Genomic DNA, 26,330 nt, shown 5'->3' on the forward strand with positions numbered 1-26,330 from the left:
AAGGAAAAACAAATTAATGTTTGTAAAATATATCATTGCTAATTGGAAAAGGACATGCATAATTTAGAACTTCCCCATGCTCAGGTCATTAACCCCTTTAGACTCCAGTCATTTGAACCTGCTGGCGGTTGGAGATCAAACCATCTCCGGAAAACTGGGGCACAGTGTACATGCCTTTGTTGGTAGTCCCTGAAAACAGGGATTCTGAGTCCAAAGGGTTAAGGGCCTGCCTGTCCCAGTTGTGGAGTGAACTTCATGGAATTGTGGCTGAATTACAAAGCAGGCAGTCAAAATTGAGGGGAAATATTATTAATGTATAAAAAAAATTTCACGCTTGGTGGAAGGGGTTGGGAATTGGCTTGAATTTCATCAACAATTTTATGCCTTATTTTAGAACACTTAAATCCTGCCATTGCATCACAGCTGTGGTATGTCAGAATCCGAATCAGGTTTATTGTCATGAACACATGTCATGAAATTTATTGCTTTGCAGTAGAACGAGGTGCATAAGATCACTATAAATTACACTATCACAAATACAAGATTTTAAAAAATAATTTAGTGCAAAAAGAGAAAAGGTGAGGTGGTGCCCATTGGTTCATTGTTCCCTGATGGTGGAGGGGAAGAAGTTGATTTTGAAATATTGAGTGTGTCTCTTCAGGCCCCAGTGCCTCCTCCCTGATAGTAGCAGAGAGAAAAGGGCATGGCCTGGGTGGTGAGGGTCCTTGATGATAGAAGCTGCTCTCTTGAGGCATTACTTTTTAAAGATGTCATTATTGGAAGGAAGATTAATGCCCTTGATGGCGCTGGCTGAGTTTACAACCCTCCTGTCGTCTGTTCCTGTCCTGCGCATTGGCACCTCTATACCAGTCAGTGACACCACCAGTCAGAATGCCCTCCACAGTACACCTGTAGAAATTTACAAGTCTTTTGTGACATATTACATCATAAACTCTTTAACAAAATATAACTTTAGGCAAGTCTTCTTCATAATTGCATTGACATTATGGTCGAGGATGTTGACACCCAGGAATTTGAAGTTTCTTGCCTTTTCCACTGCTGAATCCTTGATGAGGACTGGATAATGTTCACCTAACTGTCCCTCCCTGAAGTCCACAATCATTTTCTTAGTTTTATTGATGTTGAGTGCAAGGTTGTTGTTGTGACACCACTCAAGAAGCTGGTCTAACTCATTCCTCCATGTTTCCTCATTGCTATTTGTAATTCTGCTGACATCTGAGGTGTCTGGCGAATTTGTAGATGGAATTTGAATTGTGTCACAGTCATGGGTGTAGAGAGAATAGAACAGTGGGCTGAGGACGCATCTTTGAGGTGTGTCTGTGTTGATTGACAGTGAGGAGGAAATGCTGTTACTGATCCCTATTGACCATGGTCTTCGATGAAGAAGTCAAGGATCCTGTTGTAGAGGGAGGTGCAGAGGCCGAGCTTGCTGACCAGTACTGAGGGGATGATGGTGTTGAAAGCTATAATCGATGAAAAGCAGCCTAATGTAGTTTTGTGTGGAGGAAACATAGCCTCCCTGCCGTATTGCAGTTGACCAGGTGATCCAGTGCTGAGTGGAGAGTCAATGTTGTGTTGGAAAGAGTATGTGGTTCGGTGGGTTCACAGAGAGACAAGTCTGGACACAAATGTTACAATCACGCACAACTTTAATTAACACAGACGAGACAAACAGGGGAAAACATTAAACAGTACTCCATTATTATTTCACTTCAGCAACAATATAGACATTCACCTTGAACCTAGGTTGGACTCCTGCAATAGTGAAACTATATTCGACACGCTCACACGCTTGAGTACATACACTGTAAACAGGGACTCTTGTATACACCAGGTTCCCTGTACCAATGGGTGTTTGGCTCTCTGCAAGTATTGATCTATCGTAATACTATGGCTCAGCATCAGTATAGTGCACACCTTACCCGTGACACTTCCAATGACGTCCACAGTAGCGACTTGGTGTGGAGTGGTGACTGGGGCTTTGATCACGAGGCCAGAGAGAAAGAATTGGTGTTGTATACAGTGTTAATCTGTTCTTCAAGCAATAATGAATCTAGGGGATTTTAAATTAGCCAATGGGTAATGGGTGATGCACTAATGGATAGCCGGAGTCCAACCTAGATTGAAAGGTGATATGACTTCTGAATAAGTTTCAGTCAGGGAGGACACGTGACCACCCGCAATACATACATTCCAGACAGCAGGGAGGCTACGTTTCCTCCACACAAAGCAGCCAGAGAGATTCCATCTGCTGTAGAACAATGTTGGTGGTAGGAAAATTGCAGTGGGTCTAAGTCTTTGCTTAGGTAGTTGATTCTGGCTGTGACAAAACTCTCAAAGCATTTCGTTCCAGCAATGTCTGCTACTGGGCGATAGTCATTGAGGCAGCCCACTCTACTCTTCTTGGGAACCGGGGTGATTGATGACCTTTTGAAGCAGGTGGGAACCTCTGACTGCAGCAGTGAGAGATTGAAAATGCCCGTGAAAACACCAGCTAGTTGATTGGCACAGAGTTTCAGTACCCTGCCCGGGTATGCCGTCAGGGCCTGATGCCTTGCTAGGGTTCACCCTCTTGAGAGATGTTCAGACATTGGCCTCTGAAACAGGTATCTGCAGGGATTCTCACAGGGATAGTTGAATTCTCCTTTTCAAAATGAGCACAAAAGGTTGAGCATCTGCTCTCTTAGTGACTTATGCATTTTAATTTCAATAAATCATGTTACAATTCCAGCATGGATAAGTGATTCTTTGGTTTGTGGATTCTGCTGTAGAATTAGTTGAGTCTGCATGCAGGACGAGGTGTGGGGAAGATCTAAGATCCTGGTAAAAGATGAGATGGAAGCCAGAGACCCCAAAAGTGGAAGATTTGTTGTGGTTGAGCGCCGATATCTGCAGTTTCTGAAAAATTGCACTTTAGATAATGCCTCTAGTAATTTTTATTGAGAAATTAACATCTTGACTGGATGACAAGAAATGAAACAGTTTTGTCTAAGGTAAATATATTATTTCTTTTAGCAGAATCTAACACTTCTATTTCGTGCAGGAAGGTGCAGAAGCTTTGAAATCGAAGCCAGCTGTCAAGGTGGACCCTAGAGATCTTTTATATATTCAGCAAAGGGAATTTGCAGTAACACTTCCTCAGGATGGTAAGTATCCTTGCATTTCACTCTTCAAAGAGAGTTGCAGGAACTGCAGGAGTATACTTGACCGTGCAGATTCTCCAATTTACTTCAAGAATCAGATGTAATTGATTTCATATTTTTTTTTCCCAACCCGAGCTTGATCCATTACTAGGGTTATTTTTTAAATATCGTTAGACATGCAGCACAGTAACAGGCCCTTTCGTCCCACAAGCCCCTGCTGCCCAATTGACCTACAACACCTGGTCTATTTTGAAAGGTGGGAGGAAACCGGAACACCTGGAAGAGGCCCACGCAGACACGGGAGAACGTACAAACTCCTTACAGACAGCATGGGACTCAAACTCTGGTCCTGATCGCTGGGGTCGTAACAGTGTTGCACCAACCAGGACACTCTTTGCAGCACTGAGTCACATTTGCTCATTAAGTTTGATATGAAAATACTCTTTGGCTAATATTTACATCTAATACTGTTTTTATTCATTCTTATTCTGTATTCAATTCCCTTCACAATGTTAGAGAGGACAACAGCTTGCCCCCCCCCCCCAACAAGTTCCCCGTTAGAGTAAATTGACAGAACGAAAGAAAACTGTTTAGCCTTCATTGGTCCCACTTCAGAAAATAATTATTCCAACCTCTCTCTTTGATTTATAATGCACAGACAATGCTTGCATTTGTGTACCCTTGGAGGTTGAATTCTACTCCTTTACTGAAAGGAAAGGGCAAGGGCCTCGTATGAAGCACCAGAAAGATTAACTCTCTGCTCCCAGAGCCCCTGAAACCTGCACAGCCTAAGTATTAATCCTTAAAATATATGCAATAATTCAACTTCCTCTGCACTCAGGTAGAGAATTTCAGAGTTTTGACTCTCTGAATGAAGAAATTCTTCCTTCTTTCAATGTTAATGGAGTGACAGCTATTTTTGAAACTGACCCATAGTTTTAACTTCCCCAATGAGGGGAAACGTCCTCTCGGCATCTATCGAATCTACATTTGAATTAAATTACCTGCTGTTTTTATAATCTCCACTGACTGTGTCCAATTTTCAGACAATCCAAGGATTCCATCCAGTGAACCTTGCCTTCACTGCAATAAGGAGACCAAATTGTGTGCAATGCTTCTTAATTCTGTACAGGTTTCACTTGGTTTGTACAGGATTAATTATAAACACAGCTATTTTAATGCTTAATTCCCATTTGCAATTAAGGCTTGAATCACATTTTCCATCCTAATTACTTGCCATTTCTGCATGGTAAGTTTTTGACATTTTCTGTAGCTCTGTTTTACTTTAATGTTGTGATTCAAAATTCTGGCAAGCTACTCTGGACTTTACTGAATAGGAGAGACCTGCTGAATTTCTCCACCACTTGTCTACTGCAGTGGAGATTTGTTCTATTGGATTTAAAGGTGGAGTTTTAACCACTGCTAAAATTAAAAAAAAAACACAGCTATTTAAGAGTTCCACATGTTCTGTAGTGTGAAGGAAAGATCTTGATGTATCCTCCATATACTTTTGACTACAGGTTCTGTATCTATACTTGGAACTGAAGATGCAACTACTTGCCATTTGGTGGTTCTGCGACACACAGGTAATGAGAGATGATGGTGACTCAACAGGACTGTTGTACAATGTGTTTGTGATAATTAGATTTGTGACGTTCTCAGCAATATATCATCATGGCTAGAGGATTAGATTTTGAGAAAAATGGTTGGCAAGCTGCACCTTAATATGGCGCCACAGGGAACGGGTTACAACTGAGTGTATTGTAACCACGTTTGCTGATGACGCAAGGAGTTGGGAGGAGAGCGGAGAAATAAAATGGGAGCACGAGTAGGTCTTTCAGCTCTTTGAGCCTGCACTGCTGTTCGATATGACCATGCGGGATGATCCGCTGATCCACCTTCCGTTCCCCGTCCAGGTTCCTCTTTCCTTCCATATCCCCGATCCCTTTTGAAATAAGAACATTAAAGGCCAAGACTACAAAGGGATAGATTTAAAGAATGTACAGACGCAATATGGTGTGTGGAAATCTGAGGTTGTCCACTGAGAAGGTTTTGGAAGGTAGGACGTGGTTTAGATGGAAACCTAACTTGCAGGAGGGCAAGAAGATAGTTAGCCGTTGTGGAAAGGGATGAAAGGTGAAAATAGCAATGCAGGGTGTTGGTCAGACACTGGAGTACTTTCTGTGCATATTTTTTGTTTTATTTGATTGCTGATGAAGGGGGTTTTGAGAAGATTCACTGTTGATTTCTGGGATAAAGGTGTCCTATGAAGAAAGGTTTAGCAGGTTAGGGGAACGCTCATTGGGGTTGAGGGGGATTGAGAGATTGTTGTATTCTGAGTTAGATTGACTGGGAGGCCTGCTTTCTCTTGTGATGGAATCTGGATCTCGGAACCGCTAGAGACTGAGCCCCTGGTTTTACTTTGCGGAGAGCTGTGAAAGCTGAATATTGGGGTATATTCAAGGCTGGGATGGTTAGACATTTGACCAATGGGTGATTGGTGAGGCAGGCTGGGTGGCCATCTGGCCTATTCTTATTTATCATGTTCTTGTGGCATTTTAGGGAGTGGAGCTACAGCATTGGGACACTGTGATGGGTCAGATACAGCAGTGGCTGTGGCCAAAATGTTAAGTGCTGTCAAGTCCTTGTCAGATGGATGCAGTAATGGAAGGTAAGGTCTCGCCAAATGAAAGCTGATGATAATAAAACCTTGAATTCGCAGCAATAGGGACCTAATCTGAGAGGTCAGTCTGAAAACATTGTTATTGAGAGGCAAAAGGTATCCTGCAGATGCTGACAGTCTGGAATAAAAACAGTGCTGGAGACATTCTGCAGAGCAGGCAGCATCCATTGAGAGGGATAAGAAATAGGAGTCGGCCATCTGGCCCATTTGAGTCTGCTCCACCATTCAATAAGGTCATGAATGATCTGACGATGGGCTCATCTCTACCTACCTGCCTTTTCCCCGTAATCCCTTCATTCCCCTCCTACGGAAAAATCTATTCCACTTTCTCTTAATTATATTTACTGAGGTCGCCTTCACTGCTTCAATGAGCAGCAAATTTCATAGTATCGCCAACTCCGGGGAAAAGCAGTTCCTCCTCATCTCCATCCTAAATCTACTCCCCTGAATCTTGAGGTGATGTTCCCTAGTTCTTGTCTTTCCCCTACCATTGGAAACAACTTGCCTCCCTCTATCCTATCTGTGCCTTCCATAATTTTATACATTTTTATAAGATCCCCTAAATACCACCGAGTACAGTCCCAGACGACTCGACCTCTCCTCATAACCCCCTCATCTCTGGAATCAACCTGGTGAGCCTTCTCTGCACTGCCTCCAAAACCAGTACATCCTTCCTCAAGTTAGGAGACCAGAGCTGATCTTCACACAGTTCTCTCAATGTGGCCTCACCAGGACCTTGTACAGTTGCAGCAGATCCTCCCTGCTCTTAAATTCAATCCCTCTAGCAATGAAGGCCAACATTCAATTTATCTTCATACAAACTAACCTTTTGTAATACATGCACAAGCACTCCCAAGTCCTTCTGTACGACAGCATACTGCAATCGCTTGCCATTTAAATAGGGTAATAATCTGATCTTCCATTTTTCCTCCCAAAGTGAATAACCTCGCATTTTCCAACATTGTACTCCATCTGCCAGACCCTTGCCGACTTGCTTAACCTATCTGTATGCTTTTCAATTTAGTGTCATCAGTAAACTTAAATATACTACACTCTGTCTCCTCTTCCAAATCGTAATACAGCTAAAGCTTCAGATTGTTGATATTTCCATTAAAATGCTGTTTGGGAACTGTAGGTTTGCATAAAACTGACCCAATTTATATAAATGAGGTCAGCTTTACACGTTTTAAAAAATAATTTTAAATTCTTTATCTACCTGCTCATATTGTACAGTTTAGAAGCAGTCATGTGGCAAAACGGGAACATTGCAGTTTGGTGCTCCTTGACCTGCTGTGCATTTTGGCCTCTCTCTCTCTCTCTCTATTGTATTTTAGATTTCCAGTGCCTGTATTGTTGTTCAGGAGAGGTAATGCTGCAATTTAATCAGGGAAGAGCTGGGAATGCTTGTAATGTGGTCCCTCAAAGTCAGAAGCCGATCTTCACTAGGACTGGCTGATATCCAAATGTTTTTCCCACACATTTGTGTTTCCTTAAATGGCCATTATTCTGAGATTATGTTTCAGAATTTTGTTTTCATCTCTTGTGGGGAATTGTGGTGTGATTTTAAAAGGTCCAAAGTATGTTCACGAGTCAGATTGCCCTGCAAACTACTTTTTCATATATTGGAGGCTTTTTTAAAATTTAATTTTGTATGTCCTCTCATTTTAGTTGGTTTTGTCCTTGCAAACGCAGCAGTAATGCAGTACAGCATAAATGCATTCATTTATCAGATTGCAATGGGTATTGCGTTTGCACAATAGGCACATAAGGTTGGTTTGTATGGCCGAGTAGTCTATATGTGTGGATGACAGTGCTACTCCATCCTTGTTAGGGAAGACTGAGTTAACCATATAACCATTTACGGAGCGGAAACATTTTTGGTCTTTCGAGTCCGCACCGGTTCACTGATTTTGTGCGCCCTCTTCAGGCATTGGTCCTGGTAGATCTTCATTCAATAACGATGGGCGAATTCAATGCAGGTGGAATCAGATCATAGCAAAACTATGAGCAAACAGATTGGCTGTCTGTGTACCAAAAATAGTAAAACTTGACAAAACTGGATTTATTAAGAAAAGATAAACAATGGACTTTTCTGGCTAAACTTTTTCTCACATTGAACAAGCTCTCCTTTACTTTCACTCACTTTTCTGTGTGGGAGATGTGCAACAGTCCTTGTTCAGGTCCTACTGGGGGAGGACACCCTTGCCTGGTTTTATGTTGCATTAATCTCTCTATTGATACAATGCTGCTTTATGGTCTCAAGCCAAAATCAAGTAGTTTGTCAACTTTGGTGATTTGTACCACTTTCACAACTCTTACCTTTAAATTTAGACATACAGCACTGCAGCAGACCATTTCAAGTCATGAACCCATGCCATTAAGTACACCCAATTTATCTACAACCCCCCAGTACATTTCAAAGGGTGGGAGGAAACCAGAGCCTCTGGGGAAAACCTATGCAGACACGGGGAGAACATACAAACTCTTTGCAGGGAGTGTGGGACTCAAACCCAGCCCAGATCGCTGGCCCAGTTTCCTAGGACTCTCTTTCCATTCTCCATCACGTCTGCTCTTTTTACCCATGCTTCTGATACGAGTTTCATTGAGCCATGTTAACCCTTGGCCTGTTCAGAACAATAGCGAGGTTCTGGAAATGAGAAATAAAAACAGCATGTTAGAAACGCTCACCAGGTCAGGCAGCATTTGTGGAAAGAGATGTGAGGGCATAGGTCGCTTCATCAGCACAAGGATCTCATGTACAATAGACACAAGAGTTTGTGTGCACTAATAACAAGGCTCCCATTGACCTTGCTTTCCATCCCACTTGCTTTCACATTCAACTTAATTTCTTTTGCTACTCTTTCTCCTACTGCAAGGGGCACCAGACAATACTAATGGAGACTATTTGCCTAACAAACTAAAGGAAATTTTCTGTTATGTCAGATGTTCTGTTTTATTGCATGACAATAAGAAGAATCTTGTTTTTTTTTTGATCTGCAAGGTTCTGCCACCCATCAGACATGTCTCCTCCCTTTTAGCATTTCGAATGGACCAGTCCTTTCAGGATGCTCTGGTTCACTCTTTCATCTCCAACCTCTGAGCTCGCAATTCCTCCCTGTGCAACAGCAGGACTTGGCCTTTTGCCTCCTCCTCCCTTGCTGCCTGGGAGCCAAAAACAATAAAAAAACCCGCGGATACTGGAAATCTGAAATAAAAAGATGCTTTAAAAACACTGAAGGTCAGGCTGAATGCTGTTATCATTTCCTTTCACCCATGAGGGGTGTATATTGGTCCAGAACTTGCACCCATTTCACATGTTATGCATTTTTCCACTCTGGATAGTGTTGGTCCTGGCAAACCATTATTTGCAGGTAGTGGTTTGCCAGGACCTACATTATTGTAATGAAATTGGCCTTCCCATCCCATTGCCCCCACCTCATCCTAATTCAGGATCTTAATTTCTTGGTCACTCTTGCCCCTTTCCATAATTACCTTGAAACAGAGTTACGGTCACTGTCTGTGAAACCTTCCTTTGCTGACACTCCAACTATGAAATGTCCAATGATTTGATCCAATGCTGCCCTCCTCTCATTGGACTACCTATGTACTAACTCAAAAAAATCACCTGGGTGCTCTTGAAGTATTCCATTCCAATCTATCCCCTCTCTCTAATCAAGGATAACAGAAAACATTGTAAAGTAGCGGATCAATTAGCAACCTTCGAACACGAGACAGAGAATCTCCGGAACTTCCAAATTTCTTAAATCTTCCCATCATGAATGGGCCCCACATCTTATCAAATGGAAACTTTCTATCTTTAATGTTGTATCAAATTTTCTCCAAGCTTAAATAGGACATAACATAATATAAACACTGTATATGAGTAGATGAAGGTTCATCTTTCCATTTCATTAAGATTGCTCGTCTGGCTATCAACATGATAAAGGCTAAAACTTTCTCCTGGGTTGCAGACAGAGGTATATCCGGTTTGCAAGGATAAAAACCAAACAAAGCAAATTAAAGGGCATGGTTCTATTTTCATCTTTAAAAATCGTTGATAAAATTTGCAAAATATTTTCCCAAAGGTTTCCTAAATTGGGGCACTCCCAAAAGGTGAAGTTTCAAAAATTTTACATTTCTCACATAGTGGATCAACATCTGCATAAGAATTAGATACTTTGAGTTTGGACATACGCATTCTACCTAACACCTAAAATTGTAATAAACAATGTCTTGCACAAAATGAGGAAACATTAATTAAATTAAAAGCAGAGTATCAATCTTCATCTGAAAATGTTCTGTTCAAATCACGTTTCCATTAGGGGTTTTTTCATTTTCAGATTTTCTTTTTTTAATTATTTTTTTTTAGATTAACTTGTTAAATATGCATTTAAATATGATTGTCATAGATTATATAATTAAATTAGCTTACAGTAGAATTCCCATTATCCGGAATTCAAGCAACTGGCAAAAGAAATTGCGGAAAATAGGTTTTAAAAAAAGCCCAAAAGTTTAAAATTGGCGCCCCTTAGTAGTCAGTTTGTGAATCCATGCAACACCCAATCTCAGGCAACCGGCAAATTCACTTATCTGGCATCTACCAGTCCCCAGAGGAGCCGGATAATGAGAGTTTTACTGTATTTGTTCTCCTCTCGTGCTGACTCTTTAGTATCCCGCCAGCTAAGCAATTGATCCCTTCTGATTCCTGTTCTACTCTTGTGCCTTTATTTGAAGAGCTTTCTGAGACATCCTCCCTCATTACTGCAGTAATGGATTATTTAGCATTGCAGTGCCAATCATCTTTTACATCCGGTTGTCATGTTTGACTATCCTGTAATGTTGAGTTCCCACTTCTGTCATCTCAGTAATATATTACCATTTGTTGATCAAAGCTCCACCTGCCTTACAAGACAGATTCTTTGTATTTGAAACAAATGTCTTCCTCTCAATGAACTTATTTCACCCTTATTTTCTCCTCCTCATGGAGTGACTGTTTCCTTTCAATGCTTCACTGCAGCACCACCCCTGCACTGTATCCAATGGCCTATTTTCTTTGTCGAACTAGTTTTAACTGTCCTTCAAATCAAAGCACAAGCAAACCTTCAGATAGTTCAGGAGCAAATCTGCCAGCTTGTCGACCATCTCACTTTCCCCCAGATGCAGCCCCAATCATTTAGAAATTAAAACCCCCTCAGCCATGCATTTATTGATTCTTCTACTCGCGCGCAATCTTCTGTGTTGCACTTTCAGTTTTCAAGATAATTTTATTATCATGTAATAAAACAGAAACTTCGGTATTACACGGTTTTCTTTAGAGTACTGTAAGGCAGACAAAGATTTGCTATCAGCAAAAATTGCCCACTTCCCCTTACAGCCAGAGAAATACAAGCAAAAGTGAGTCCTCACCCCCCCACCCAGGGTCACTGAATGACCATGGCTTTGCCTCCAGTACTCCCACAGCCTCTGCAGCAACACAGTCTTCAGTCCGAACCATCGACAACCTGAGCACATGATGAGGAAGCCTCTCGTATCCTGGTTCTGATACCTTCAGCCAGAATCCAGCAGCCTGGTGCGAGTCCTTTGACTGCAGGTGCCCGCAGCCTGTGTGGGTACCTAGCCTTGAGTCACCACCTGCCCGCTGCCTGTGTGTTCTTCAGGCCTGGGAGCTGTAAGGTAAAAACATCATGAGATGGGACCAGAGAAGTACTAAGGAGTAACAGAATGCAGATGTGACCTTGTACACTCAAGATAAGCTTGGCACTAACAAGATGATGAGCAGCAGACTAACAGTGAAGGGTAGCAACAGCTTATTCATTGGACAGTGTAATGGTATGATAATTTACTAAGTGCGTGTCCTGAGGTATAAAAAAACACCACTTGCTGATATCAGGAGAATGCGCCTTCTCCAACTAACACTGTTAGTTGTAAGTGTTACAATCCGGTAATAAAGAACCTTCATTTCGACTCAGTCTGGTGTCTGACTCACTCGTTCTTGAACAAAGCAGACCTAACAGAGCCCCTTGCTGGTCTGCCACTGTGGTCACCGCCCCTACTTTTCTTCCCTTCTGATAACTTCAAATTCCATTAATAACCTCTACTTGAACTTCATCCAGATACTCCTTTTGCTGTTCACTGGCCAAACCTTTGCTCTGTCCATCCCTCCACACTTTCCCTGCAACTAATGTTCACAGTTCTGATGGTACTCCTTTAACTTGAAACAATAAACATGCTTTTTCCTCCTTGGATGCTCCCAACATGCTGAGCATTTTTTCTTGTTTATTTCAGTGTTTTCAGATCTGCAATGTTTTGGATTGTAATTGAGGAGATTCTAATTTGGAAAGTGGTTGGAATCTCCCAGTTAAAGATAAAGGCCAAACATCACCAGGACTGGCCAATATCCCCAATATTTATTCTGAGATGTATGGTTCCCAGTCTCCTCTTGGGACCTTTGTCTCAGAAGGTGCTGTAATTGGGAAAAAATGCTTTAATTAATCTACATGATTTTCTCATCTAGTTGAGCATCTCCTCCTAAAATTGGTGTACAATTCTGTGTTTTAGATATGAAGTTCACCTCGTTGGAGGATTTCTTGACCAGTACTTGCTGTCTCACAGACTCACTCGAGAACTGCTTGGTAAGTTTTAATCTATTAAGTTATTACAAAAACACTTTGTCATTTGACATGCTTGGAGTTCTACAAGATACAGCATGAGAACATGGGTGATAGAAAATGTGAAAGGGAAACCAAAATTAATGTAGAATAAACTCTGCCAATAGTTTGGCAGTTACCTCATGTCATTTTTACCCTTCCCCTTTGTATCACAATTACTTTTTTGTTTCAAGGGCCCAACTATCACTAAGAAATAACGTTTCCAAGTGACTGCCCTTATTTCCTTGGGGAATAGAATTGATTTGATTTTTTTTTTAAGTGCCTTTCCATTTCTGTAACTCTATTCCCACAACCAGTTTTAATCTCTTATGGTATTCCACTTTCCTTGGTGGTTCAGTTTTTGGCTATCTTCTACCATCTATGCTCAAACCTCTGGATTCCTCTTCCTTTAACAACTTCCTTAAAAACTTTTCTTTTTCAATATTTTTATTAACATTGAAATTACACGTCAAAATAATTGAGTACATAAGGATAGATGTTGAAAGTCAAAAAGATGCATTGCACTTAAATCATATCGTTCAAGGTACCCCACATTTTCAATCAAACAAATTATGTTGTCTTAATATTTTATTAAGATAAGATGACCTTTTATTGTCATTGCATGAGTACAACGAAATTGAGTGCACATCCTGACATTTACATCAAACAAATAAAATACAAAAATAACAATGCAATAGTCAATGCTTGGCGGCGTTCAGTTCATGTACAGCTCTGGGATAAAAACTTTTTCAGTCTGTTTCTCTGTGATTTAATGGACCTAAAATATCTACTGGAGGGCATCAGTTCAGAACGATGATTCCTCGGGTGGTCAGGGTCATTCAGGATCTGAATAATCTGTATAAATCCTACAAAAAAGGGCAGTGCACAGCTGATAATCTTCTGGGCCATATTTTCATTTTATTTATTTATTTATCTATTTATCTATCTATTTATTTATTTATATTTTTTTTCTGGGCCATATTGATGACCCTCTGAGGTCCCTCTTGTCTGCTGTCGAGCAGCTGGCAAACCACGTCTGAATGCAGTAGGTCAGTACACTCTTGTCGGAGCAGTGATTAAAAAAGACACCAGCAGTGTCTCCTGCAGGGGATGGAGTCGTCGTTGTGCCTTTTTAACTACTGTGATGGTATTGATAGTCCAAGAGAGACCTTCAGCAAAGTGTGTATCCAGAAACCTGAGAGCACAGTCCCCATCGATGTATAAATGGGTCTGGATCTATTCTGTTCCTCCCAAAGTCTCCAATGATTTTTTTTTTGAGTTCAAGACGAGATTGTTCTCTGAGATTGTTCTCTGACCACCACACTGTCAGTCTTTGGACTTCATCGCTGTAAGTTGTCCCGTCTCCTCTTGAAACCAGTCCAATCACAGTTGTATCGTCCGTAGACTTGATGATGGTGCTGGTAGAATATGTGGAGGCTCAATCGTGGGTAGAAAGAGAGTAGAGGATGGAACTCGCAACCTTTGTGGGGAGCTAGTACTGAGTAAAAGGGTGGAGGAGAGATGAGTGCCAATTTTAACAGCCTGGGAGTAGTTCATCAGGAAGCCCTTAATCCAGAGACAAATAGATCTTATTAAAAAATATCTAAACCCACGACCAAGAAAGAAGCTGTTCGGCAAAATAAATTCTTATCAGAGCAATAAATACCTCATTAGTTAACAGTTATACCTTCATAACAAATCAAAGATTGTGAAAGTAATTCAACAAGGGTCCCCACGGAGTTTGAAAATTTGAATTCAAATCGGAGATTGAGCACCTAATCTTCTCTAAATTTAAACATGACATGTCGTCAAGTACAATTGAGCGTCATCAGGCAGGGTGACATCCTTCCATCTGAACAACAACGCCTGCCTGGCCATAAAAGAAATAAAAGCTAATGCATGCAGCTCAGATGCTGTTAAATTTGTGAAACTCTCTCCAACAGTACCAAATAAGGAAGTTAAGGGATTAGGTTTAAAATTAACTTTAAAAGTGCAGAGAAAGTTTGAAATACTTAATTCCAATATTTCTCTAGACATGTCCAAAACAAATAAATTAATGAAACATCTCCATTATTGTATTTATCACAAGAAGGAGATATATCTGCATAGATACAAGATAGTTTGACTTTGGACATGTTAGCCACCTTAAAAGCATTTGATCAAGCTTTTACTTGCCCATTGTAAGGTGATTTTGATGCAAGTTTTGTTAGATCTAACAGATGGGCATCTGTTAATCGTGCTTTATGAATACAAGTTGTTGTACCTCTTAATGCAGTGACGTTGGGACCTGACCATTGCCGGACCACAGAAAATGCTGGAAAACAGAAATTGACCCTCTATGTAAACATATCAAGAGAAAGGTTGTATTTCTGCAATTGGGAGTAAAAAAAAAAATTGGCTATGTCAGGGAAATTTATGAAAAGGTACCTTTGAAGGTATTGTAGAAGTCATCCTATCCCAGCCAACTTCATCTAAGGCGAGTAATGTCTGAATCCAAGTCTTTAAATAACTAACCAGACAGTGGAAGTTGATGAAGAAATATTGCTGCTGGGCAAAGGCATTGTCTGGTGTATATTATCGTCTGCTTCAGCAATATATATATATATATATAATTTTTTTTTTTCCAACACACTTATCACTCTGGAAAATGTTCCAAAGTCCCACACAGGTGCTGACACTTGAGGGGTGCTGACACTCCACAGATGGAAGTGAGGGATCTGCCAGTTAAGAGGAAGGAGTCAAGGGAAGTGGCACATTTTTGGAGTGGGGGAGGCAAGGTATGATTTATAAAGAATAATGAGCTTTGGTTGTCAGTGAGAATAATCAAGAAGAAAAAGAAAACAGGGATTATTTGGGGAAAATGGGAGAAACTGGCACTTAAGATAGGAGCAGGGAATGAACAATTCTGGGAAAAGAGGAGAACCAATGAGTGGATATTCCATAGGGAGTGTTGGGGTCCTGGAAAATGTTGACATTTGACCTTCAGTGCTGTATTTGAAGGGTTTTTGTTTAGTGATAAGATGCTTAAGTTTCCTCCCATATCTGAAGAATATATTCTAATAGATTAGTTGGCCAATGCAAATGTTCCCTTGTGTATGTGGGCAGTAAGAAAATTGGGGAGCTAATGGGTGGTATCATCCTGACCTCGTGCTGCTAACTTGCACCTTCTCCAATGAGACCATGTGCTTCTACTGTGTGCTCCAGTTTCTTCCAACAGTGCTTAACAACTGCAACATGGGCAAGTGACAAAGGAACCAAGTAGAATTGATGAGGGCATGTGAAAGAGAATAAGATGAATTAATAATATCTGAGATTGCCCTGGTGGAGCCACCATGGACCTAATGGCCTCTTGCTGTTTCATATGTTAGCTAATTTCTGATGTGTATGATTCAGCTACTTTCATTAGAAAAACTTGTTGCACTACTGCCCCTCACAGCCAGAGAAATAGAAGCGAAAGCAAGTCCCCCCTGGGTCACTGAATGACCCAGGGGGGGACTTGCCTCCAGTACTCCCACAGCCTCTGCAGCAACACAGCCTTCAGTCCGAACCATCGTGCAATGCAGCTGCCATACTTGGCCAATTTGTCAGAATTCATTCTTCTGTCAGAGAATTTGTTTTTAGAATCGCATATTCTCAAAATTTCTTGTCGATGTGAAGGGGAACTGATCTTAAACTGTCTCCAGATTTATCAATGCACCAAAAGAAAACTGATGATCAAATATGTTTAATTGTTGCATTCCTTTGTAGAAGCTTTCAGTATTCAATCAGAGAACATGCATTTGGAAACCTACTGTGTAACAGGTAACGTTTATTTTAGCTTTTTGAACAGTGAATTGGAATTTGATTATTGTGAATTAAACTTTTTAACTGCCAAAATAATTATCCAAACAGGATTTAAGAATTTCTAGTTTTAATGTAAAAATGTAAATAACCTTTTGATATCTGCAAAAGGTCATTTGACCTCCTTGTGTACGAATCAAACTGCATTGTCGTGTTTCAAAATTTCTTTTGGCCCTGCAGTAGCCATGAATTCCACTGCATCTCATTTGGCTGTTGTCAATTACGATTGAGCCATGAGTCTTATTTTGATGCAACGATTACACTGGACAATAATATTTTTCAAAATGTTTGCCTCCTGAAAAAAAAGGAACACAAAAGATGATTTCAAATTTGTTTTTAATCACGTAGGAAGTCAGAGAAACATTAAAGTTTATTGAATTTAACGTGTTTACTCACTTGATGATACTGGCATATTGCGTTAGTTCAACTGACCAAAAAATGTTTTGCTGATTTTTATTTGTACTCAGCATCTGATGCCTCTTGTGTCAGTGTCCAACAATAGTTGGCCAGTATTGATGGATCCCAGTTCCTCTGACACTGCTTTTGCCCGGTTACAATGTCCTGGTGAAACCTTTCACCATGTTCGTCACTGACAGCACTAAGGTCCGCAGGGAAGACGTCCAAGTGCACAATGAATGCACAAAAGGAGTTTTCAATGACATGCTGCATTTCGTGGTTTAATATGCTTGAAGTAGACTTAAAATGTGACAGGAAATCACAAAAACAGATTGTATCTATAAAAAAAAAGTATGTGATGGGAAATTTTAAGGTGTGATCAGCCCAAAAGTGTTTCTGAAACAAAATTGTCCAGTATTATTTGCACCATCCAACTTCCACCTGTGTCTCCTATGTTACATGCCAGTTCTTGGTCAATATTATGCCCTTTATTTATTCCCAGGAACAAAAGCAAGAAATCCTTGTGGCGGATTGCAATGTACAAATTGTTAGCTGATTCTTTATCGACATTTATAGAGTGGCTATAGTTCAGAATATATTATTTATTGTGCAGTTCATTCTCCTGAAGTTGTGAAAGCCATTTTGCATGGAGGTTAATGTTTCAAAATTTTTGATGTCTAATTTACTTCTGAGCTGGTCCATGCTCAAATGACAAGTAGTCAACTGATCCGTTTGAATTTTTTTTTGGTAGAGCTTAATGATGTAATGAAACAAAATATTCACTGGCCTGTGATATATGGAATAGGTAAGTTATTGCAATTTTCCTCTCAATTGTACCACAATTTCATGTTTACATGGCAGATTCTCCTAATCTGTACAGTATCTGCTGGGTTTTTTTTTAGCCTTCATTAACCGTGAGATTGAGTTCAACAGCCGTAAGGTACTGTTGCAGCGATACAAGACCTTAATTAGATCACAGATGGAAATATAGTATTCAGTTCTGGTCACCTCACTACAGGAGGGTGCAGAGGAGATTTACAAGGATGATATCTGGATTGGAGAGTATGCCTTAAAGAGGACAGATTTAATGAACCTGGCCTTTTCTCCTTGGAGTGTCCTGATAGATGTCTGTTATGTGATCAGAGGCATTGAATGTGTGGATAGCCAGAGGCTTTTTCCCAGGGCTGAGATAGCTAACACAAGGGGGATAAGTTTTGAAGTGATTGGGACTAAGAACAGGGCGGAATGTGCTGCCGGCAATGGTGGTGATGGCAGGTACAAAAGGATCCTTTAAGAGACAAGGAATTGAGGAAAAATGAAGGGTTATGCAATAGGGAAATTCTAGTCAGTTGTTAGAGTAGGTTATTGAATGTTTGAGGGGGAAACCTCATGGAAACACTTCAAACATTGAAAGGCCTGGGTCAGAGTAGATGAGGCAATGTTGTTTCCCATCGTAGGGGAGTCTAGGACAAGAAGGCACAACTTCAGGATTAAAGGCTGCCCATTTAAAACATGTGGAAGAATTTCTTTACCCATAGTGGTGAACCTCTGGAATTTGCTACCATGGTTGGCTGAGGAGGCGTTGAGTGTATTTAAGGCAGAGATTGGTATCTGAATAGTCAGGATATCAAAGGTTATGGTGGGAAGGTAGGAGAATGGCGACATGGACTCGACAGGCCAAATGGCCTGCTTCTATTCCTCTATCATGGTTATGAGGTTGGCACAACACTGGGCTGAGGGCCTGTAGATTTCTATGTAACATCTGGATGCTGTGTCTCTTAACATGCATCAGCAAACCATTTGGCACTCAGTATATTTTTCTCCCACAAACTAAAACCAGATTTGTGCTGTGAAATTCTTCCTTTACCCAAATAACCATTCTCTTCATTCCACACTCATTATTGCCAGGTTGTTTCACCACAGCTGGTACAACCTAGTTTATGAATCAGATATTGATTTTTTTTTTGGAGGAATGTTCTGCCATTCTGCTTTCCTAATTAAAAAAATAATTGGATTCAAATGTGCTGCAATCTTGTTTTAAGGATCTTGACAACCTCATTGTCATTGTGTTAAGGGAAGTATTTATTTAAAATTGAATTTATCATTTCTTTTTCATGCTCTTGATCAACCAAAATTCATTGGTGTAATGTGAAAATGAATGATGGAAGATGCCATTTCATTGAATTGTAGTGGAATAGGTGATGTGACTGGTGCCATTAGAGCTTACTTTTTCTAATTTTGATATTAAATGCTCTCCAGCTCGCTTGGCTGTTTAAAATCAAAGAAATAATTTAACAACCTGTTCAACTTTCTTTCAGCTATCAACGTAAAAACTGGTGAGATCTTTCGAGCGACCTTCCCAGACAAAGGTCCAGATGAGGATGTTCGTGGTGCTCGGACTTTTCTAGGAGGCTCTGTAAGTTTCATACTTGGTTCAATCCAAGTCGTTTATTATGTAAAGTAAAATAGGGATCTCTGACTGAAGGATGGTTTCTCTTTAAAGATGATATCGATTTACGATGTCAAAATGGAACAGTTGCAGATTGAACCATACGAGTGGAGTCCATTTCCGGATGCTGAGTTCTGGCTGCAGCAACCAGACCATTTGATATTGGAGGTACTGCAAGTTGCTTACCAGAAAGTAATAAAATGTACAGATTCAATTACTTTCAGCCCAAACCATCTTATTTATTGTGTATGTTTTTTTTTCAACAGTCTTACTCAACATCTCCTATAGTTGAACCCCCACACTTTGTAAAACACATGAAAAACATTTTCCAGTTTCTAAGCACCAATCCAAAAGAGGCATTATTTCCAAAGGGCGAACCCAGGATCTACAAAAAAACTGCAGAGGGGTATTGGGAGAGGATCTATCGTACTTCCTAACTTTTTGTGCTGCCTACGCCAACAAGTTTTGATTCTTCCTAAAAGTTGAACGCAGGTAACAATTCTCATAAGGCTTCAGAAGTTATCAACTACAATACTGCAAAATCCACTGCTGTTGCTTTTTTGTTGTTATTACCAAAGGTCCATGTTGAAATTAATTTATTTTTACTGTTGTTAACATCTATTGTGAAATTGTTTCTGTAGCTTCGGCTTGATTCCTGAACTTTGTTACTTCCATTCTGCCACCAGAACTGTTTGTACCTTCACAGGTTGTTTACAGAAACTTCTACATTAAGTAAGCAGCAGAGAATGTGTATTAGATACCCATCAATTACTTCAAAACTATTTTTCTAGTAAATTAGAATTCCACGTAAACATTTATTTGATTTTGGCCAACTAAAAATCCAAAGCTTGAAGCTTAAATTACATTAGAATTCTGGGGTTTAAATGTATTTAAATTAAGATGTACAGAGTGGGTGGTACAGTTAAAAGTCAAAACCACCAAGGTGCAAAATTAACAGGAAGAAAATTTTACTATTTAGAGCAATTACAAATTATCCCATTGAACAGACAATTGCATACTTCATTCTATGGCAATGTAGGAAGGAACCATGTCTATCTTAGCACTACATAAACAGAACAATTGCACTTGAGATTTATCCCATTTCCCAGATTCTACCGGAGATCAACTTTAAAATCAAATTTTCAATTACAAATCGGCAGCGGGAAAGAAACATGAACTTCCTCGTCATGTCACAGTCATGTGCAAATCCTAATTAAAGGCATTCAATTGTAGTATTATGGCACAGTTCACCTAAAGATTCCATCTTATCCCATGTGTGCTTTTTCTGAAAATGAAGTCTTACTGATAAAAGGACATCGCTTTATCCAATACTTCCTTTCTCCAACTCTTCAGTTTTTGCTTGTTCAGAGCTTGGTTGAACTTCTTGCATGTCGATACCTTTTGTATCACAGTTTTTTGGCTCACAGTCTGAAGGAAGCTCCAAAGCATCAGTTCCCTGAACTGTAGCTTCAGTAGTTTTGTGCATTTCATTTTCGAAGTCAAGTCTGTTTTGGGATGCATCTACTTCCTCTGTGTGACTCACTGAAGAAGTTTCACTAATCACATCTGAAGCAGCTATCTTGGAAGACCTTCTGAACATTTTTTGTCCTACAAAGACATGAATTGCATTAAGTAGTACACTTAATTTGTACCAGAAACTTGTTCAATTCTGAGTTAATTTGTTAAATTACTGATGAATATCAAGCTATACTTGCTGCAAACTATAACATATCTGATTAATTTCCAAGATTAAATAACAACTTGAAACACTCAGCAGGTGAGGCAGGAAGTAGAAAGAACCAGGGTTAATGTTTCAGGACAAAGGCTCTTAATAAGAAAAGGAAATGAAAAATCAGTTTTTAGTTGCAGTGTTTGATGTTTCTCATTCCATTCATGTTGTCTCACTCTTGGGTGTTTGCAGTAGCATTTTAATTTGTACAGATGTGGTTTAAGTTAAATTTTTTTTCATTTTAACAATTCAAGAATCAGTGATTTTTAGAAACTTCATTGTAAAATCCCTCTAATGGAAGAGATGAGAGACACTTTCCTGAAATATTTAATCTTGATCTGTAAAGATCTGTAACTTTACATATCAAAAAAATAGGAATGTGAAAATCAAAACACACCCGGTAAAAGCACAATGCTGGAGAAACTCAGCAGGTCAAACAGTGTCCTTTATATAGCAAAACTACATGCGGATGAAGGACTCAAGCTCAAAATGTCAATTATGTATTTTAACCATTGCTATATAATTTGACCAGCTGAGTTTCTCCAGCATCGTGTTTTTACTTCAGCCACAGTGTCTACAGATTTGTTTTACTTAAAACATACCAGGTGTCTTGTGCTTGGTCCGATCCACTGTGGGTGTTGTGGGTGGGATTCCTCCAGAAGTCTGGGCTTTCATTGCATACAGAGGTTCTGTTGATTCCAGAAGACCTGAAAAAAAAGTGAGAAGTGATGAATATGGAGAAATGTATGGTTTGAAAGTTCAAAATCACATGGTTAGTTTAAATAAGATTTGCTTTCTAGCCAAATTAACAAAATACCTTAACCATTTAATGAAGGAAAATACCCATGCACAACACTTCCAAAGAAAGAGCTGTTGCTTGGGGAAGGATAACAACTAAAAAGTTGATCTTTACTTTTTTTCACTTCCTGTTCTAGATGAAGTTGAGGTAAAATGTGGTTAATGATTTTGTTCCACTTACGAGTATAATAAAAGCCATACATTAACTTCATATCAATATTTCAAACAATACAGTACTCAAACTTAACAATTGACTGTGCATTAAGATTTTTGTACTTAAGGTCTTTAGTGTGTTGGAATTCCACTAAATAAAAGTGCCACTGTTGTATCAATAACATTTGCTCAATGTTTTAATATTTTATTTTTATCTCACTTTGAAATATGCAGGATAATACATACAGGGATGGCATTAATTTGGTGAAGGGCCACAGTTAACGATGGAACATAGGAAGTAGGAACAGGAGTAGGCCAAAAATGGCCCATCGAGCCTGCTCCGCCATTCAATACGATCATGGCTAATCTAATTTATGACCTCACTCCACCTACCTGCCTTCTCCCTATATCCCCTAATTCCTCTCTCATGTAAAAATTTATCTAACCGAATTTTAAATATGTTTAATGAAGCAGCCTCAACCACTTCCCTGGTTAGAGAATTCCAAACATTCACTACTCTCTGGGAAAAACTATTTTTCCTCATCTCTGTCCTAAATCTACTCCCCCGAATCTTGAGACTGTGTCCTCTAGTTTTAGTTTCCCCAGCCAGCTCAAAAAACCTTCCTACATTTATCCTATCCATACCCTTCATAATCCTATATGTTTCTATAAGATCTCCTCTCATTCTTCTGAACTCGAGCGAGTACAATCCTAGATGATTTAATCTTTCATCATAAGTCAACCCCTTCATCCCAGGGATCAACCTAGTAAACCTCCTCTGGACCGTCTCCAAAGCCAGTATATCCTTCCTCAAATATGGAGACCAGAACTGGACACAGTACTCCAGGTGCGGTCTCACCAGTACCTTATACTTTTGCAACATTACCTCTCTAATCCTGAATTCACTTCCTCTAGCGATGAAGGCCAACACTGAATTATTATTGTTGCTGTCTTTTGATACAGTTGGTGCAAAGTGGTATTGCCACATAGATGGAAATCTCCTTGTTAATGGAGCTTTAATTCAGTTTATAATTTCATCACAAAACATGCAACCAGGTGAATTACCTGCATCTTTAGTACATTTCACACAGGCAAGGGGTGACGGAGAATTGCAAATCTTCGTGTTGAATGATATTTAAGACTCCTGACCTGCACACCCACTAGTTTGTTCAGCATTACCTCTTGAGTGATTGTTTCAAAGACCTCATCTCCCATTGGATCAATTTCCAATTTGTATTTAAAAGAGCTAATCATTGTTAAAATTGCTCTAGTATTTGATACATTGAGTGAAAGCATTAAATGTATTATTGAGAAAAATAGTTACAACAGAACTGATATCTCACCTCCTGCAAGATTGAAGGAACTTCCTTTTACTGAGCTCTGGACTGGAGACAGCCAATTAAGCACTGAGCCAACAACAGGAATCTGCCGCAGAACACCCTTCAAAAGGTAGGACATAATAAGTGATGAATATAAAGAGTTATTAAAATTCATCTGGTCCTATTCACTCAAAACTGATGGTCATTTCACTGTGCAAATCAATAAACTACAATTTTTAATGACCTTGATGCATTTAAAATGTCAGTTCACATTAATCACTGTTAATGGCATTAAAACCAAATACATTTTAACATTGGATTCAAAAGTGCTGCAATAATTAATTTGCTTGCAAAATAGACTATTGGCTAAAAAAATTCATCTGAAGTAAACAGAACTGTTTTCAATAATATACCTCAAAGCTCCCTGAATATCATTATTGTCTATAGACCGAAGCAGTCATAGAACATTTTAACACATTCTAAATGAAGATTGTATTTTTTAGTAAAAAAAAAATCTGAATTTGTTTTGGAGACTGTGTTTATATCAGGGATGCTGGTTTGGACCAATAAAAAGAGAATTCTTCTTGTACCAATTGCTTTTACTGGAAGTGAACAGTAAAAATGTGCATATTTTTGGCTTTTAAATGTTAGATGCTCAATACATTTGCCATGTTCTTCCACTGTACAGAGTTCTGGACTTAACGATTGAATCACTTGACGTAACTAGGTTTTGATTTTTCCAGGGAACTAAAATTTTGACTACAAATAATTATGACATGCAACAAAAAGTACACAACAGGACAGGGCTATATTTAAGAGAAAGATTTTACAATATTACTTCCTCAAAAAAAAAAATGCTGTCTAAACTACAAGTATTTTCAGCAATTTTTGCTTTTCTTTCAGATTACCGGCATGTGGAGAACTTGGTTTTTTTTTTGCAATTTTTAAACCTTTCTATGACACATTTAAACCAGAAATATTTGTACATACTTCTTCAAGGAGTTTCGCTTCATTGGCTTTTTGCAGTTGTTGTTCTGCTTCAACAATTCCTTTTCGGACTATCTCAGTCATGTTCTCCAATAACTTCAGGACAAATAAATGGTGCATTTAATATCCAAATAATATTTCTTAAACGAGAAAAGGTTTGCAAAGTCTTTTAAATTATGGTGTTATGCTCAAGCCACAGACCAATTGTACAAAATTAAGAAAAAGCCTGGCCCATGAACAAATGAAAGTGGAATATACTTGCAGCGATCTCTAAAAAATAACACCTTTTAAAGAAAAAAAATCAAAACGGTAACATCTGACTTCTTTGTCGAAATAAGTAAAGTTTTCATGAATGACACCTCACAGGAAGGTATTCAAATCCAAATCTGTTTTCCCAATTGCACTGCTGCACTCCTGTGCAGCACTGTGACCCTCTATTGCCAGCACTCTAAACAGGTTTGTCAATTAATGGTCACTGATATACCATTTATGAACGACATGCAGTTCCCATAGTTTGCTGCTGTTATTCACGGATTACAATGTATCAGGAAGAAAAGCCGCATTGAGAAGTACAGTGGAAAATTGGGCTTTGTGGTCCTATCAATTCCCGTGACTGGATTTGATCAAGCCTCAAACCACAGTGCTACTTGCTTAATTGTACTGCATCAGGTTGAGGGGATGTACTTAATTTAAATATTATATATAAATTATTCAACCAAGATGTGTGCAAAACTATTTCTCTCAAGGGCTGGTGATTCTTTGTCAATCTCGGTGGAAGCAGAGTCTGAATATTTTTAAGACCTGTATAGTTTAATTCATGATAAGCACTGAATTGGTGGAGGGAAACATTTCCAGGGGTTGAAAGGAATAAGGACCTGAGGTTATTGTCAGATCAGTCATAATCCTAAAAAGGTTTGAGGACCTGAGTAATATGCACCGGCTTCTAGTTCAGATTTTTGCAATTATAATCCAAACTATTTCTGAGAACCATTTATGAGAAAAGCAAAACTTTTTATTTATATATGTATATATATTACCTTCTAGGGGCAAATGTTTCCTGCTCCCTGAAGTCAGACACTGAATGCATCTCCACTTTGCCCATCTTTACTTCAAGATTATGTATACTTCTAAGTTTTTAAGTAAGAGTTACATCTGGGAGGAAGCTCACTCTTCCTTGAGATCATTGAAATTGTGCTTGGTACGAGCAAGAAACCTGTACCACAGGGAGAGTACATAGGTACCTCCAGCTTGAAATTGCCTGAGTCCAGATGGAGGTCACATGCCCAGTTGGTAGGAAATTAGGAAGAATAGATACTCATCTGAACAATACCATTCCTGGTCCCACGCACTTCTGCAGGATTGGAGTGGTATTGGTTGCAGTTGAATTGGGGATTCCTAAGACTAGATGGCATGCCTATGGCTAGTGGCCAAATGAATCAGGTGAGCTTCCACAGTTCCTGGGAAGGCTATTACTAGGTAGCAGCAGAGGCCATTGAACGGTCCAGGTATGTTGTGCAGTACAATTCTGATAAGAGGATGCATGTTGATAGCATTTTTGATCTAATTGCCAAAGAATGCTGTAGCCATCAATGTACAAATAACATTGTCAAACAAAATTAGTTTGGTGGACAAATGAATCTGTTGTACAAACCTTTGAGCTTTCCTCTATTTCTTTGCCTGTTGCTGCAATGGTCTCCACAAGTTCTGGCACATCTAAATTGTCCGTTGCCATACCAATATAAATGCTGTTTTTCTCACCGCCAAATTCAGGCCCTGCAGATTCAAAGTACCAGAATGAAAATTTGGACATGGGCTAGTCAGGGGATCCACCATTCCTTTTTCACAAGGAATGGATGCAAATAATATAAAATGGTTTAATTCGCATGTTAATAACATTTCCTCTGGTCAGTTTTGGTACACCCAACCTAAAAAAAAATTTATTCTTGGATAAACATTTTTAAAGGTAGATAAATGATGGGATTTTTGTTACAAAGACGCAACATTAGGTAACATTGATTCTTGCTCCATTTTTGCTGCTATTTATCTTCTTGGCTTACAGGTAATGAAATGCTCACTGCTTCACATAGAATTGCACCCAAACAAGATTTACTGGATTCAATTGAGAATGGTGAAGTTAGAAGAAGAAATTTTGCATAAGGAAGTTA

The 26,330-nt window shown here is 39.4% G+C and overlaps 2 protein-coding genes across 7 annotated transcripts in view; one reads left to right on the forward strand and one right to left on the reverse strand.

Annotated features, from left to right (window-relative positions):
* Nucleotides 1–22,041, forward strand: part of ntan1 (N-terminal asparagine amidase) — a 25,397-nt gene extending 3,356 nt beyond the window's left edge. For 2 of the 4 annotated variants that reach the window (XM_069905817.1, XM_069905816.1), the window contains exons 2-10: nt 3,065–3,167; nt 4,685–4,750; nt 5,727–5,835; nt 12,406–12,479; nt 16,242–16,295; nt 17,482–17,535; nt 19,049–19,146; nt 19,234–19,347; nt 19,446–22,041. In XM_069905817.1, coding sequence (XP_069761918.1) covers nt 3,065–3,167; nt 4,685–4,750; nt 5,727–5,835; nt 12,406–12,479; nt 16,242–16,295; nt 17,482–17,535; nt 19,049–19,146; nt 19,234–19,347; nt 19,446–19,616 — 843 coding nt within the window. In that variant the 3' untranslated portion in view covers nt 19,617–22,041. Of the gene's footprint in view, nt 1–3,064; nt 3,168–4,684; nt 4,751–5,726; nt 5,836–12,405; nt 12,480–14,769; nt 14,855–16,241; nt 16,296–17,481; nt 17,536–19,048; nt 19,147–19,233; nt 19,348–19,445 lie in introns of those variants that run through there. The other 2 variants (XM_069905815.1, XM_069905818.1) reach the window with 2 other exon arrangements.
* Nucleotides 19,975–26,330, reverse strand: part of pdxdc1 (pyridoxal-dependent decarboxylase domain containing 1) — a 57,256-nt gene continuing 50,900 nt past the window's right edge. For all 3 annotated transcript variants that reach the window (XM_069905807.1, XM_069905806.1, XM_069905808.1), the window contains exons 19-23: nt 25,817–25,938; nt 24,169–24,261; nt 23,203–23,299; nt 21,511–21,615; nt 19,975–20,787 (exon numbers count right to left, since the gene is read on the reverse strand). In XM_069905807.1, coding sequence (XP_069761908.1) covers nt 20,501–20,787; nt 21,511–21,615; nt 23,203–23,299; nt 24,169–24,261; nt 25,817–25,938 — 704 coding nt within the window. In that variant the 3' untranslated portion in view covers nt 19,975–20,500. The remainder of the gene's footprint in view (nt 20,788–21,510; nt 21,616–23,202; nt 23,300–24,168; nt 24,262–25,816; nt 25,939–26,330) is intronic.

This window comes from Narcine bancroftii, chromosome 12 (genome assembly GCF_036971445.1).
Source record: "Narcine bancroftii isolate sNarBan1 chromosome 12, sNarBan1.hap1, whole genome shotgun sequence".
NCBI classification, from domain to species: Eukaryota; Metazoa; Chordata; class Chondrichthyes; order Torpediniformes; family Narcinidae; genus Narcine; species Narcine bancroftii.